The 16,182-nt window shown below is 44.7% G+C and overlaps 1 protein-coding gene across 3 annotated transcripts in view; it reads right to left on the reverse strand.

Moving 5' to 3' along the window:
- LHFPL6 (LHFPL tetraspan subfamily member 6) overlaps positions 1-13,126 on the reverse strand; it is a 202,128-nt gene extending 189,002 nt beyond the window's left edge. The window contains exons 1-3 of one of the 3 annotated variants that reach the window (XM_043532353.1): positions 12,449-13,126; positions 9,923-10,495; positions 7,988-8,539 (exon numbers count right to left, since the gene is read on the reverse strand). In XM_043532353.1, coding sequence (XP_043388288.1) covers positions 8,364-8,539; positions 9,923-10,307 — 561 coding nt within the window. In that variant the 5' untranslated portion in view covers positions 10,308-10,495; positions 12,449-13,126 and the 3' untranslated portion in view covers positions 7,988-8,363. Of the gene's footprint in view, positions 1-7,987; positions 8,540-9,922; positions 10,496-12,448 lie in introns of those variants that run through there. The other 2 variants (XM_037892804.2, XM_037892814.2) reach the window with 2 other exon arrangements.
- Positions 13,127-16,182: the final 3,056 nt, after the last annotated feature.

Below are 16,182 nucleotides of genomic sequence, written 5' to 3' on the forward strand. Positions count from 1 at the left end.
AAGTTAGCCCTTCCTTCCTGTGTGACTTCTAGTTTCTAAATGAGGTCAAGCCCCTTCCTTATTTGCCAAGCCATATGAAAACAACTGCACTGCTAGTCTGCAAGCCATGTGTCTGACCTCACCTTCATGATTAAGGAGGTAGAAGAGGTTTTCATGAGACCTTTGAAAACCAAAGCCCCCAGCTCAGATGGTAAAAGGAGGTATTTACAGAGAAGTAATAGGAGGACATTAAGTAAAGGAAAATGTAGGCTAAATATCAGAAAAAAAATTTCTAATGGAATTCCTATTAGACTGTCTCCCAAAGGAAGTGAGAAAAGCCCCATTAAGAAGTCATTTAAAACTGGATTGGACAAAGCCCTGGAAAATGTGCTGTCGGGAACAATCCTGCACTGTCTGTAGGACTTGGGCACATGATCTCATTGCTAATTGGAAAATACTGCAACATTTCAGTGACTAAGTGAAGTTTCCAATAACATTCAAACACCTAAATGTGTTCAGGAAGCAAAACGAGCTGAGTCTTTCCACACAGAAACAAAATTACTAACTCTGAGCCAAATTTCTTCTCTCATTTACTCCAACACAAATGCAGAGTAATTCCACTGATTTAACTGGAATTGCTCCAGATTTACACCACAGCACAGGAGCATAGAATTTTCCCAACTCCTTCCAATTAATTTTAATTTAAACTGTTGAGATTTTAAAAGCTTGAACATAGAATATTTTCTATAATCTTTATTTCAGAATAAATTTTCTTACCATGTAATTCTCTATCATTGCTCTTGGGGCTTGATCCAGCAGAATATTTTGGTAGCTTTCTGAACAACGTAAGCTCCAATCAAGCTTTGAATGCTGGGTCTGCAGTAGGCCAACCCTTCCAGGACCCTGTCTAGCTTCTATACTATGGGCTTGCACAGCCCACCAAGTTCTTACAACCCCAGGCCAGCAAAGCATTAACTCATGAGTGAGTGGAGCTACTCAGGTGAGTAACTGCGCACCATTGTGAGTAAGCGTTCAAACTCTGGTCCTAAGCGCTTTGCTGGATGGGGTTCTAGGGCTGGAATGTAACCTCCAAAAAGAACGGTACTATAATAGCTATAAATGTGATTATGTCCCAGACTGACAAAATTTAGAGAGACCCCTTTTGATAGAATCACCTTTACTTACTGGGCCAAATTCTCTTGGCATAACTCAAATTTGGGCCTGACTTCAATGGAGCAATGCTGATCTATGCCAGCTGAGTATCCGGCCCCCAGTCTCCATTAATGTGAATCAGTGTCTCGCTCAAAGGTTTTCATTAGTATGACAAATGAGCTCTTTCATTTGACTTCGTTTTACAAGACAGCAAGGCCTAGTGATGGGCTGAGCATGAGATTCATTGTGTGCTAAGAACTCCTGATTCTTGGTCTGATGCCCTTTTGGCTTTGAACAAGTCACTTGGCATATCAGTGACTCAGCTTCTCCGTCTGTAAAATGGAAGTAATACATCCTTATGAACCTCAGTTCTCCTGAAGATTAATTAGTTAATGTTTGTAAAACCCTTTGAAATGTAAAGCACCATGCAAGTTCTAAGTATTGTTACTCTCCAGTATGAAAAAGGAGCTAAAAAATGAGAAAAACAAGCATTTCTATATATAAATAAAACAGCACTCACAGTTTTCTTTAGATCAAAAAGTCTGGTCTTAATGCAAAATTCTGCTTAAACTCCAAGCAGCTGCAACAATAATCAAAACATCACACAGTATTTTTATATTCAACATCAACAGCAAAGAAAGGAAAAGGAAAGCAACTCTTCCCAATATTTTAGCAGCATCATTCTTTTTTGGAGGGTTTTTTGTTTCGTTTTTTGTGCGTGTCAGCATTTCCATTATATGAATGCTTTCCAGAGGCTTATAATCTGACTTTTAAAAATTTGCTCCAGGCTGAAATTTGGCATGCATGGAATTTTTCTCCTTACTTAGCTGAAGCTTACTGTAGTAGTAGAAATTGCTGCAAAAATAGCACAGTTCACTGTAAACAAATGAATACATACCCATTAAGAAAAAGAAAAGGAGTACTTGTGGCACCTTAGAGACTAAAATTTATTTGAGCATAAGCTTTCGAGAGCTACAGCTACCTTCATCGGATGCATTCAGTGGCCACTGAATGCATCCGATGAAGTGAGCTGTAGCTCACGAAAGCTTATGCTTAAATAAATTTGTTAGTCTCTAAAGTGCCACAAGTACTCCTTTTCTTTTTGAGAATACAGACTAACACGGCTGCTACTCTGATACCCATTAACATCTCTTTCAGTTACATTCATCTTTGGAACCATTCTCAATTTAGGTCAGTGTTCCAACCAAACAGCCTCAACACTTTGGGACAGCTGGTGTAAACTGTCATAATTCCACTGGCTTCAACGGAGTGAGAACAATTTACAGCAGCTGAGGATCTGCTCCTTTCTCTTTCAGCTGACTAAAGCAGGAAGACACAACGTTTAGGCCAACAAAATGGATCAAATTTAGAGGGGAGTGTGAGTCTAAGTGACAACTGGAGAGTCTACATTTATATTTTTTTCTGACCCATATAAGTGTATGTTAACTTAGACTCCATTACAGTCATATTCAGCGGGCCAGGCTCAGAGGTAATATTAAGAGGGGAGAATTACACTTGGCTAAGGGTGTGTGTGTGTGTAAGAGAGGTGAAATTGATGTAATCTACACACTAAGGGAGCCCACAAGTTGTAAATTACATCATCTTAGACTTGCTTCTGGATTTGTCCAACTGTCCTTAAATTGTCACTTTTGCAAGCATACAGCAGGGGATCTTATTACCTAATGTTCTACCATATGGGCTGCAAAATCTGCTCAGGATGGCATTGCTTTTTATGTCTTTCCTTTTATCATGTCTTCCCACAACAACCACCTTACTTATGGCCTGACTGATCCTGCATTGCCTGTAAAGGCAAAACTCTCATTGCAGTCAATGGGTTTTATTCTGTACTGTGTTACATTATTGTAGGCAGCTGCACCTGTGTAAAGCTGGCGTAAAATGGGCATTAAACATTACCACTAGTGACCAAAGTGGCTGGCTCTGCAAGCCAAGATGTAATAGCCAGGAGTTCTGAAGCTAAGCTAAAAAGGGGTGTGGTCTGCACAAATATACACTGCACTCTGTCTCTGGATGGCTGCCTATGTAAAACAGGTGGGGCAGCTGGAGTGAACTGGAGCAGCTGTGAGGCCACTCTTAATTGAAGCATAAAGCTAATGTACAGAGATTCTACTTGGTAACATCAACCAATGCCACACTTCTCGTTTGCCTCAATGTTGATGTCTTCTGGCACAGGCGCCAACTTTCTCATTTCTCTGAGGGTGCTCAAACTCTGCTCCGCCCCAGGTCCTGCCACCACCCTACCTCTTCCCACCCCTGCCCTGCCTCTTCCTGCCCTGCTCTACTCCCTTCCACTCCCCCGAGCGCGCCCCACCCTCGCTCCGCCTCCTCCCCCTCAGCGCCTCCTGCCCACCGCTGAGCTGCTGATCTGTGGCAGTTGGGAGGTGCTGGGAGGGAGGGGAAAGAGCTGATCCGCAAGGCCACCAGTGCGTGCTGGGCACCCACGCAGTCAGCACCTATGTCTTCTGGGGAGGCACAAGTTCCTTTCCATGCTTTCGTCTTTGTACGGTGGGGGGAAGGGGTGTAAAAGATGTAGTTTGTCTTTGTGTAACAAGGATGATCACCCAAACCCATGAGAAAGTCACTGAGGTCTCCTATCTGACAGAAAATGGGAGAGAGGAAAAAGTGGCAAAACACCTTCTGTAATTATTGTCTGTAGGGTTCTCAACTAGAGCAGGCCATAATATGGAAATCCCTTCCTGTCAAAAATTGTCACGGTTTTTTGGAAGGGGTGGGGAGAATTGCAGATTGTGCCAAAAGTCAAAAATGCAAAAATGTATTGCACAAAGGGATTTCCAGAAAAATTCCACTTAGAGACAAGTGAAATGGATTTTTTTAGCTTGCCCTCTTCTTGTCTGGAAGCCTCTTGTCAATTTCACTGTTTCCCAGCAGGCAGAGACTGAAATGGACAAGAGCCTTCCAGCTAGGCAGCCTGAGAGCCACTATTTCAATTTTGCTGATGGAAAAATTTAAATTTTTTTTTTTAATTAAAATGTTCCCATGGAAAATTTTGATTTTGAAAAAAGAGTGTTTTCAATCAGACAATCATTACGGTGGAAAATTCCCAAACAGCTCTGTCCTCCACATCCAGCCAATGCTTGTCAAGAGCAGGCAAGGATCTGTGCAGGCTAACACATGACTATTGCCCCAGCACAGGGTATGAGGAACTTTACAGTGGCTTTTCCAGAGGGTTATTTTTCTTCTGAAGATGTTTTCAGAATTTACCTTAGAAACTGCTTCAGCCTGTTTTCCATATAGCCAAATGTTCCAAATTCCCCAAGCTACAATAAAAGGGCCATCAGTTCATGGGTTACAGTAGCTGCTGGTGTAGACACAAGGGAATGGAGAGAGAAAAATACGGACAAGAGCAGGTCTGCAAGGCCTGCTCATTTGGCTCCTCCCATTGCCAAAAGGAATTCCTGTCGGAATTTATGGAATTCTGGTGTAAAAACTACTGGAGAATCAAGACAGTGCAACCTAGTCAGTTACACCAGATTTACCTACAGAAAATCAACTCACTTTTCAGATGCATAACAAACCGGGAGGTTCTACCTGACCACTTCTGAATTTTGATTTTATGAAATTACTATGTCATGGAAAGCCTATATGATCCCCCATGAGTTAGCAGGCTTGTGTCATGTCTCTTCCAGGCCAGAGACAATGGTGAATGATCACTATTCAGTGATCAGTTATTCAAAGTAAAACACCTTGGGATAATAGGTTTGCTCTGCCTGGAAGAAGACACTTTCTCCTCTTTTCTGAAGGAATGGGTGGGTTGAAAGTAATGGAAAATTACCAAAAGGCAGAACAAAAGAAGTAGGTGACCCCACCAGGAGTCTATAAAGGGACTCACAAGGGGGAATGAGAGGAGACAGACCCATCTTGCACTACAAACATTAAGATGCAGGTAGCTGCTGCAGGGGCAAGGTAGGCAACGGGGTGGAGGACTCTGCCTGCCTGCCAGAATACAGATGATTTCTCAAGGGAAGGATGAGCTAATGAGGGACATTGTGTGCAGAAGGTTTTATTGTTTGGTGTGATCTGTATTCTCCTGTGCTTTACATGATGAAATATAAAGAGCATAAAGTTTGATAAATTGAACAAAGTAAGAGTGAGTGACTAAGAGAGAGAGACCTTCACAAATAAGTGTGCCCCTGAGGGAGTTCAAATGGTAAACCAGAAGCATCATACCTTGGGGGTGGAGTTCTGGGGGAGGGTGTGTTTGAGTACTGGGAGTCTGAAGGGTCAGCCAGCAGGGGTAGGTGGTTGGACAGCAGGTTCCAATATGCAGAGGGGGAATGCCAGATAGAAGGTCCGGGCCCTGTGAGCATGCCTAAGGTTGGGGCAGTGGCTGGACTCCGTTCAGGCTCCAGGAGCTTGAAACACCTTTGGCAATTCAGAGTTCAAAGGCTTGGAGTCCCTTTGGCATTCTTAGTGGACAGCCAAAAAGGGTCGCTTGCCAGGACCTGTGACAACATGCATCCCAGAATTAAGACCAATGGGTTTAATTCAGAGATGTGTCAAAGATGGTGGGTCATCATTTCACTCACTCCTGAATATGGCTCAACATAGAGTCAAAGAGAGATTTGCCTAAGTAAGAGCCGATTTCAGTCCTTCTCTTTTGTGTGCCAACCCTTTTTATGAAGTCACCTTGCTAGCATAATGGTCTTTAAATTTACAGTATGTGAAATACTTGTATCTTTTGCTACACTGCTTGTAATAAAACTGGGTAACCTTTTAGTTCATTTTGCTTTTAATTTGATTGCTCTTCATTCAAAGAGTGAAATTATTCATCACATTAGTATGTCATATCTACCAAATTGCAAAGAAAAGAAAAGAGGATCGATAATTAGAGTACAGTTTGCTGTAGACTTGTTAAACTTTACTTTTTGCCAATCATGCTCTTTACTTTTTGCCAATCAAGTCATAACTTTCAATACAGTCTATTATAGGTACATGATATGTTTCTCAATCTTCCAAACATTCACAGTAAACCAGCTAGATACATTGCACTTACTGTTCTCAGTGAAGACTGTATGCATCTACATAACTGTGCCCTCAAGAGGTTATAAACAGTATAACTTTCACATTGGTTATCAGTACTCAGAAGCAATACAGCAAAAGTGCTTGTAAAGTATCAGCTACAGCAGTGGTTCTCCAAGCTGGTCCGCCGCTTGTTCAGGGAAAGTCCCTGGCGGGCCGGACCGGTTTACCTGCCGCGTCCGCAGGTTCAGCCGATCGCAGCTCCCAGTGGCTGCAGTTCACCGTTCCAGGCCAATGGGGGCTGCGGGAAGCGGCACGGGCCAAGGGACATGCTGGCCGCCCTTCCCGCAGCCCCCATTGGCCTGGAGCGGCGAACCGCGGCCACTGGGAGCCACGATCGGCCGAACCTGCGGACGCAGCAGGTAAACAAACCGGTCTGGCCCGCCAGAGGCTTTCCCTGAACAAGCGGCGGACCAGCTTTGAGAACCACTGAGCTACAGCAGTAGCAGCTCTCAAACTATGGTCTATGGGCCACTGATGGTCAACAGAGAACTGGCTGGCCAAATGGTGCTGGCTCCTTTTCCTTGTTTCTGGCTGCTAATTGCATAAGAAGAAACTAAATATACATTAAACACTTTCCTAATGTTACTTTTCCATGTAAGCAATTGTTGTAATTGCTGCAGTGATATCGTAAATAGGATGAAAAGTAGTTCATGTGATTGAGAATGGGAGGGAAGAGTCCACAAGGCAATCTCTGTGTTAAGACTGAAAAAGTTAAAGAACCCCAGAGCATAGTATCCTAGTATTGTTTTAAAATATATACAGACCCCACTCTCAGGATCCTCTGAAACAGTAAACGAGCCTCTTAAACGCCTGACAAACCAATTTCTAAACAGCTGTTCCTAGTCTGTGGGGTTTGCAGTTTCATTCAAGTTCTACCATTCATTTTTTAGGAGAGGACTTGGTTTACGATAAGCACCCATGAGTAACTGACTCTTGGTTTCCACATACAGCAACAACTCTGTGAAACCCCACCTGTAAAACCTTAGCACCATTTCACTAGGGAAGGCTTAGCTGGTTTTACGCAGGGGTTACTCCACTGACCTCCCTGGAGTTACTCCTGATTTGCACTCAGGTGAGAGGAGAATCAGGCCCTGTGTCTACGAGTGCCCACCCACATCATCTCAATAGCAGAGAAAAAGCCTCTGATACCAGAGCAGGACAATCAGATCAATTTGTCAATATTGGCCCCCTCCCAACCTCTGTATCCGAACTGTATTGTGTTCTCACCTGCCCTTATGTCTCCCACTACAAGACATTTGGCCAGTTAGTTTATTCACCCAAGTTAGTGCATTTTAAAACACTTAGTGCCCATAACTGTCGTACCTATCAAAACCCATGAGCTAGAAAATCTATTGTTTTTATGTTTGTGTTTAACGTCAGTTAATATTCTTTTACATTCAAACACTCCCCCTGAGTTGTTGACAATAGACACAACAAGTGTGCTGATGCAGGAGAATCAGAAGGTGAAAGCATCTATAAACAGAAAGTGAAACTGACTGACCTAGAATTACTGCCAAACTGAGTGAACAGCAAAAAATAATCAAACAGCATAAAACTGTTAACATACTTTTCCTTTCAATAATCTAGGTTTTGATTAGTAATATATATGTAGAGTAATAGTAAAGTTTTGGGGGAGGAAATTGGGATAAATCTTCAGCTGGTGTAAATCAGCATAGCTCCATTGTCCTTAAGACTATGAAGCTATGCAGTTTTACACCAGCTAAGGATCTGACCCATGTTCTTTACCTTGACAGCGTCCCTTTAACTTGTCCAAGTTACTGACGCACCACACCCTCCCCCATCCCTAATGTCTTAAGTTGTTTTATGTACCTTCAGAAGTGATGGTGTCTCAATTAGTTCATTTCTTGCGCATTTTACAGCATTGCTGCGCGATATTAGGGATAACCCTAAAACCCAGTAGAGGAGGAAATTACACATGCTGTGTAAATAATTTCTGAACTGTAAGTAAAGCTCTCTGTGATTTTCGTTTCGTATCACAAGTTCACTGATCTTTTGGATTGCACCTACTGAAAATAAACTCTGAACACTTATGTCCACCCCTCCGTGGAAAATTGTATTGCAGTCTATGCTGGAAAACTCCGTTGGCTTGCACTGTAACCTTAAGGATGCCTCTTCCCTCATCACATTTGATTCCAAGTCTCCATCAGCAGTCAGAGAGGGGTGGCATACTTACAGCACAAGACAAAGCCACAAAGATTTGTGAGTTTTCCACTCTTCCTGTTCCCCTTCCCTGAATATTGACAGTGGAGGTTGTCATATTTCACTAGCATGGTTGTAATCAGACGCAGGAGCAGCCCGGCCGGCAAGCCTGCAGAAAGGGGGAGTGCTGCCACAAAAAATGGATCAACTAAAATTAAAATCATCTGATCAGAGACAAATTGAAAACAGAAAACAGTGGCTAAAAAGCAAGCAGGAGTGAAGCCTTTGTGGTGGGTGGAAGTGAAAATAACCAGTTTGAGTGGGATCACACATATTAATTATTTAATCAAATATCTCTCCATCTTTCTGCCTGCGGGCAGGGGAGAGGGTGGAATTTCATAACAAAGTGGGCTTTTGGAACCGTACATTACCGTCACAATTCTCTCTCAAGGCGTTGCTATTTTCTTCCAGATTGTGAGCCATATTAAATACAGAAATGCCTGTAGGTCAACCAGCAGACAGAAGGCTGAAGTAACAGTGTCAGTTTATTTCTGAGTGTAGAAGTTACTTCAAAGCTTTGGGTCAGATTCTCAGCTGAGGTAAATGAGCTCCTTAATGGAGCTATAACTTACACTAGCTGAGGCCAAGGCCCAGATAGTCTTCCTTTCCTTTCCCCTGATTTTCAACTTTAAACTGTGTAGTGCAGTCTTGTTTGCAGTGATACACTTAAAAATTTATTTCCACTTCGTTACTGTGTGAGCCCTGTTTGGAGGGGAGGGAATTACAAGTCCCAATGAAGCGCACAACTATGCTTTCTGAATTTGCACTCCTAGAAATGGCTATCACAGGACATGTGAAACATTGCAGCTGTGACGGTTTCTGCACTGAATGCCACTGAAATACACAACCTCACATAAATAGTACAGCCTAAAATCTCATTCATCTGAATGGTTATTCAAGAGGAAAATGTTGCTGAAACATACGCAATGCTCCAGCACCACTTACAACAATACAGTGATGATTTACTCTGAAAAATGACTCTATAAGCATAGCATTGTGGGGTTCCAAGTTTAATATCTCAGGAACTTTGAGGTCAAATTTGATCTCAATCTATAAGAAAAAAAATTTCCCCTTAACTGTCAGCACTGCAAACTCCACCTAGAACCTGAGAATCAAGCTGTATTCTTTCTGGCTTTGGATCACTCTATTCTGAAATAAAGATTCTCCAGTTGGAACCTGGGGTTTGACCCTGCAGTTGGATCCAAGTGGGTACACCCATGCCCCGATGCAGTGCCCTACTGAAGTCAACAGTACTGTGAAAACAGAAGGCAAAAGACAATCCCTTCCCCAGGGGGCTTACAATTTAATTGTACTCTCACAACCTAATAATAGTTTTACGTGATTTAATGCAGCATACTTTCTGAAAGGTTAAATGCCAGCCTGGCAGGAACTTCAGTACATGAGAATGAACAAGGTTGGCTGCAACCTGCAGAGGTGCTATCGTAAGAATGGAGAAAATAATGCAGTCACTGTACAAGCACAGTACAGGAATCAGAAGCTTGTGACTTACCTCCCAGGAACTGGATGCCCCCTGCTACCCGGCCCACAGTTCTGGAGATGAGCTCGGACACACAGCAGCCCATGAGTGCAGTCAGCGCCACCAAAAGGAGGAGGCCACAGCCCAGCCCTGTCACCACGGTGCAGATCCTCCACTCAGCACTTGGGATGGCCTGGAAGGATGCGTAGCGGCCACACTGCTCTACCATCACTGTAGTCTGGCGGCTCTCATCCCGCACTGGATAGGAACACCTCCGGAAAGTGCCAAAGGACACTGACTTCTCCAGCTGAGACCCCAACAGCCAGTAGGGCATAAAGAATCCTATGCAGGAGGCAGCAGCGCAGAGGAAGGAGAGAAGTGCCCATATCATCCCAGTGCAAGTAAGGCTGGATGCCATTTTTTTTTACTCACAACCAATAACGGTAGCAATAAGGAGAGAGGGACTGCGTGTGTGTGTGTGTATGTGTTAGTTTGGGGAGATTTATGAGTAACCCAGAATCTTTCAGTCCCAGTCAATCCTCAGCCTAGTAAAAACTTGAATCCTAAAGGCCATGACGCTCTCTTCTGTCATGAAGATGAAGGTCCCTGGTTAAATCATAACAAGGAGGAAAATAAAAATTCAATAATATTAAACTAATAAAATAAATAATAATCAGTTCCACTCTCTGTAGTGCTTTTCTTCCAAGAATCTCAAAGCAATGAGACACTGTTCACATAAATCACACTTCTACCTCAAAATGTTTTCCCTATTAATATTATAAATAGCATCTAGAATTGCCACAATGGATAGATTAGAGAATAAATATTCCATTTTGTTTACTATGTTCATTTGCCAGCACTGTATAGCCAGTTTCGATGTCCCTCTCCCCCCCCCCCGCCCCCCCGCCCCATGTAGTAAGTTAGTCAATCATTTTCCTCTGTTGTTTGTGTTGGTCTTTCACACAGCAGCAACAGGGGAAAGGAAAACATGTATTTAATCCTTACCAGTTGCGTCCCTGATCCTGCAAAGACTTACACATGCTTAAGTTTATGCATTCAGTGGGACAACTCATATTAAAGTGAAGTATCTGAATAAGTCTTTGCAGGATTGAGGCCCTTGGGAAGTTACATAAGTAGTATTAAAGCACCTAATTCACAGATGAGTAAAATGAGACATCAAGAGGTTAAAATTTTGTCAAAAATGGCCAGGGATTTTTGGTGCATCAGTGCTCAGGTGCCCGAAAGGAGACACCTTGTGCCTGATTTACAGAGATGCTAAGCATCCACAATTCCAACTATAGTCAATGACAGCTGCAGGCATATTAGTACCAAATAATCCCAAATTGAGTACCCAAAATCTGTGCTGCTTAAAAGAAGCAGCCACATTTAAAATTTTGCCTGCAAGTGACTTGCTAAAGATCACTCAGCAGGACCTGAGGAACACAGCCTGGCTCCCAGCCTCCTTCTCTGACAATTACATATTTCTAACGTAGCACTGTAGCATCCTCCCACTTCCGATTACAGTACAGAACTAAACACTACTCTCCAAAAGTTAGAGGAATATTTTTTTAAATCCACAATGGATCATTAAGTCTGAATCCAATAGCATTTGTATGGTTATGGTCATTTCTCACCGTTGCTGCCAAATGAATTCTGACAGCTATTTACTTTTTTTTTTTTTAAAGCATGGCTACATGCCAAGTCAGTGAATTCACTTCATGTACAGGCAATAAAATTAATACTGCATTTTTACCAGCAGGGAATGTAGGAAACGGTCTTAAAATGAAATGAACCATGCACACCACATTAAAGTTTGTTTACTTTTTTAATTTATTTAAGAAAAGTAATCCTCTGCCATGAAGCTTATTTTCTGGCAGAAGAGTATGTCTGTATGTATTTGTACCCATCATCTGTATGTATTCACATCACCTCTGACCTACAAAAGACCAAAAACGTAGGAGGAAAACCTAGAAAGTGGTGCACAACGTATCCTGTCTCCTCTGTGTCTCTTTAGGTGGTAGGCTCTTTGGACCAGAGGTTGTCCTTATCTTTGTGGCTCATGCAGTCCACATCACACTAGCTCGATGATGATAATTAACAATATACAGGTAGATCACAGTGCTTGAATCCCCCCCCCCCCGATTATTAGGAAAGATCACGTGCTTTAAAATAAAGAACAATATGGAGACTTTGGTGGTAAGGTGCCAGATGCTAATACTCGCTGTGAAGTGAACAGCAAAGCTCCCATTGACTTCAACGGGAGCAGGATCTCGCCCTAGGAAGGTCTGCTTTCATTCATAGCCTGACTCGCTAGTTTAAAAAAACAAACCTATGTTGCACTGTACTTTTTGCGTGCGGAACAATGTACCCCACATGTCAGTGTCAACTTGAAATCTGACCCCGTCCAGCCTGCGAGAAGCTACAAAGTCTCCGAAGCCCTTTCTGCTCCGGGGTGGGGGGTGGCAGAACCGCTCTCCCATTCCCACGCACGCTGCCCCGCGAAACTTGCCAGCACGAGTTCCTGTAGCGGAGCCCCCGCGTCGAGAAGACCCCAGTTACCTGGTTCACGAGGCAGCTCAGAGGCACCGCGCAGCGCAGCGAAGCCCGGGCGAGCTGGAGGCAGGGATGAGCCAGGTCCGGTCTGTCTGCCGGGGGAAGTTGCCCGTGTCAGGTGAGAAGGTGCCGGGCACAAGGCAGCCGCCCGACGGCCAACTCCCAGTCCGGCGGAGGCGCTCAGCCAGCCGCGCCGCTCCCAGCTGCAGCGGGGCAGGCAGCCGCCGCGATGCTCCGCGGGGCTGGAAAGGCACCGGCCAGCGAGCAGCGCTCAGCAGCGGGGCGGGGGGCAGCCCGCGGGCCGGGAGAGGCGGGTCCTGACCCGCTGTGCCAAGGGCTCGCTCGGATCCTCCAGCTCCCAGACGCGCGGGGAACTCCCCCTCCGGCAGCGGCGCAGGGCGGACGGGGCTGGCGGAGCCAGGCGGGGGCGGTGCGGGGCAGGGAGGCTCGCGTGGCCCCTGCTCCGGCCCCCCGCGCCCGGGCGCTGCCGGCAGGGGGCTGTGTGGGCGCAGGGAGGCGGCCGGCTGGCGCTGCCACGCAATGGGCTTCAAGGCGGGCAGGGCGCGCGGCTGCTTTCCCCTCCCACCGCCTCCTGCTCACCGGGCGGGACCCGCCGCAGGCTCAGCAATTGCGGGGCTGGCCGGGACATTCTTGGAGCCTGAGAGGCTTCGGGGGGGGGGGGGGTGACACAGGCGAGGGGGTGTCAAACTCCCCCTTGAAGCATCAGTCAAGGGAGCCCCGCCCAGGCTCCGCCCTCCCAAAGACCCTTCAAGGGGGAGGGGGGACGATGAGTGGGGAGAAGGGGATGGATACGTGAGCTGAGGAATAGCAGAGAAAGTTACATTGCAGTGGGGCCTGCTGCTGCCTGGATGCCTTGGATTGTGTCTCTTCCGGGGGGAGGCTTGTTCCCAACAGGGAGGCGGACAGGGAGAGCTGGAGGCGCACAAGCCAGCCGCAGAGAGGAGGAAAGGATCGGAGAGGGGTAAAGGCTGCAGTCCTTAAATGGAAGAAGATGGGCTAATCCCCTGAGGACAGCTGTATGGTGGTGGGTAGAGGGGGTGCAGCCGAGGCTTCAGCATTTTGATCAGGACAGTTTGGGAGCTGCTTTGCAGGGAGGAGAAATGTGGCAAGGGCGTGAGGAGCCACCAGAGGAGGCAGGGTGGGAGTTTAGCTAATGGTGCTGCAGCAGCCTCACAGGGCTGGGATAGGTTATGCCAAGGGCTGGGGTAGCAACATTTTCCCAAAGTGTCTCCAGGGGGAAGGGGTTTTTGCAAACTTTTTTTTTCTTTTTTTTAATTCACTGAGAATAAAAAATTTCCTGCTTTGTTTTGTTTTTTCCTAGCTTGAGTAAGTTTTGTTCAGACAGAAGAAACTTCGATGCCAGGATTAAATCACATCTGCAGCAGAAATGCAAAATTTCCCTCCTAGCGTTTCTTTTTCGATCCTGGAACACGGCTTGGGATCTAAGTACTAGTCATGAATATTATTGATGTTAAATGAAAGAAATGCCATGTTCAGAATTAGATCACAGACCTGCTTTGCTGGCAATTTTTTTTTTTAATTTTTTTTTTTGGTAAGACTCTTTTTACAAACAGCAAAGTTTTAAAATCAGAGTAGTATCAAGCTTGTTTATTTCTCAAGAGAGATAAAAGCAAGCTTTAATGTGTATGGAAATAATGGCCTTTCATCATACAATTCAAAAGTGCATTCTGTAAGGCACATTGTATCAAGGAGAAATAGGAGGAGTCTGGTTTAGTGGGTAGAACAAGATACTGGAAATCAGGGCTATTCTTTTTTTAATGTGTTATTTGTATTACAGTGGTACTATCAGGGGAGGAATAGCTTAGTGGTTTGAGCATGGGCTTGCTAAACCTAGGGTTGTGAGTTCAATCCTTGAGGGTAACATTTAGGGATCTGGATTGGTCCCGCTTTGAGCAGGGGGTTGGACTAGATCTCCTGTGGTCCTTTCCAACCCTGATATTCTATGATAAAGAAACCTTGACCAAGAGCAGGATTCTTTTGTCTAGGCACGGTACAGACTGTCTCTGACCCAAAGAGTGTTCAGTCTGATATACAGGAGGTCAGACTAGATGATGTACAGGCCCCTTTTGGCCTTAAACTGTGAGCCTCAATTTCAGAAGAACACAGACACATGCTTAAGTTTAAGCATCTGCTTAAGTGCTTTGCTAACTAGACAAGAGAGGCAAAGGAAATGTTGTTACTCTCATTTTACAGAGAGTGAACTGATGCACAAAGAGATCTGATGACTTTTCCAGGATGTCTGTGGCAGAGCCAGGAGTTGAATCTAGAAATGCAGAATCCCAGTCCAGTGTCTTATGGGCAAGACCATCCTGCCTTTTGGTTCTAGCTCTGGCTCTGCTGCTGACTTTCTTTGTGACACTGCACCAGTCAGTTCAAATATATTCCTTCAATGAGTCAATAGAGCAATTCCTGACAAGCATGGAAAATCTCCACAACAACTGGGAGGAAGGATAGTTCAGTGGTTTGAGTGCTGGCCTGTTAAACCCACAGTTGTGAGTTCAATCCTTGACAGGGCCATTTAGGGATCTGGAGCAAAAATAAGGGACAGTACTTGGTCTTGGTGTGAAGGTGGGGGGGGCCCTGCAGGTGTCTCTTTTTCTCACCCCCTCAGCCCGCCCTGCTGGGGCAGTCCTCCTCGGTGCCCACCCTTCGTACGTTACGGTCACAAGTAAAGGTTTAACAACCAAGCCCAAAGACTCGGGTTCAGTCCAGGCGCTTGGCTCGGAGGGGCCAGGAGGCTGTGGGACTGGACTCAATGACCTTTCAAGGTCCCTTCCAGTTCTATGAGATAGGTGTGCAAAGTGCTATTACTGACATCCGTCCAGTTAGCACTTTGCACGTGTAGGTTTTTGATCTATCTGTTCTTCGCTTTTCCTATCCAGGAAATGATGATGATGGTCAACTCCCATAGGGGAGATGTGAGGTTTAACATTTGCAAAGTGCTTTGAGATTATTGTTTGAAAGCTTCTGTAAATGCAAATTATTATAGGGCATTATTGTTAAATTCCCATTGTTTACAGCCTGACCCTGCACTCCGTGCTCAGTCAAAACTCCCATTGACCTCAGGGATTGGGTCTAAGAGTAATGCAGTGATAAATGTGTCTAAATTATGTCTATGATGGAATTAGACATGCATAAAAATTGTTAGAATGTCAATAGTAAACCTTTAAACTCACATATATAGGGCGATTTTTAGTTAAAACTGGTGGAGATAAAAGAGCTTTCAGGGGACAAGTACGCAAACATTTATTTATTAGTGCAGCCCATTTGTAGTCTCTCCCCTTCACTGTGGAAACAGTAAGATTTCCATTGTTCCTAGATGGATTTAAAAATTCTCTTTTAAAACAGGAGTGTCTGGAATAGAAATTGAGTGGTTTCTCTGAAATTGTCTCCTTTACACCAAGGTCCCTAAATCTTTGCTTAGTATGCTACTCGTGTCTCAACAGCATGTAGTCTCCTTCATTATATGTTCTACCTGAAGGGAGCATTTATATCCAAGTGAACATGAGGTAGCTGCTGCAATACAACCTTCCATTCATGAAGGCTCCACAATCACCAGGATTTTGCATCCATACTGAAGCATATCATCTTGCCTACTGTCTCTGAATTTCCTTAAGCTAGGCGTGCACCAAGCATTTTCACTTGCAGGAAATGAGCTATATTTCACCATCCATTTTTTGTTAGAGAAGGGTGAGTCT

This window comes from Chelonia mydas, chromosome 1 (assembly GCF_015237465.2).
Source record: "Chelonia mydas isolate rCheMyd1 chromosome 1, rCheMyd1.pri.v2, whole genome shotgun sequence".
Classification (NCBI taxonomy): Eukaryota; Metazoa; Chordata; order Testudines; family Cheloniidae; genus Chelonia; species Chelonia mydas.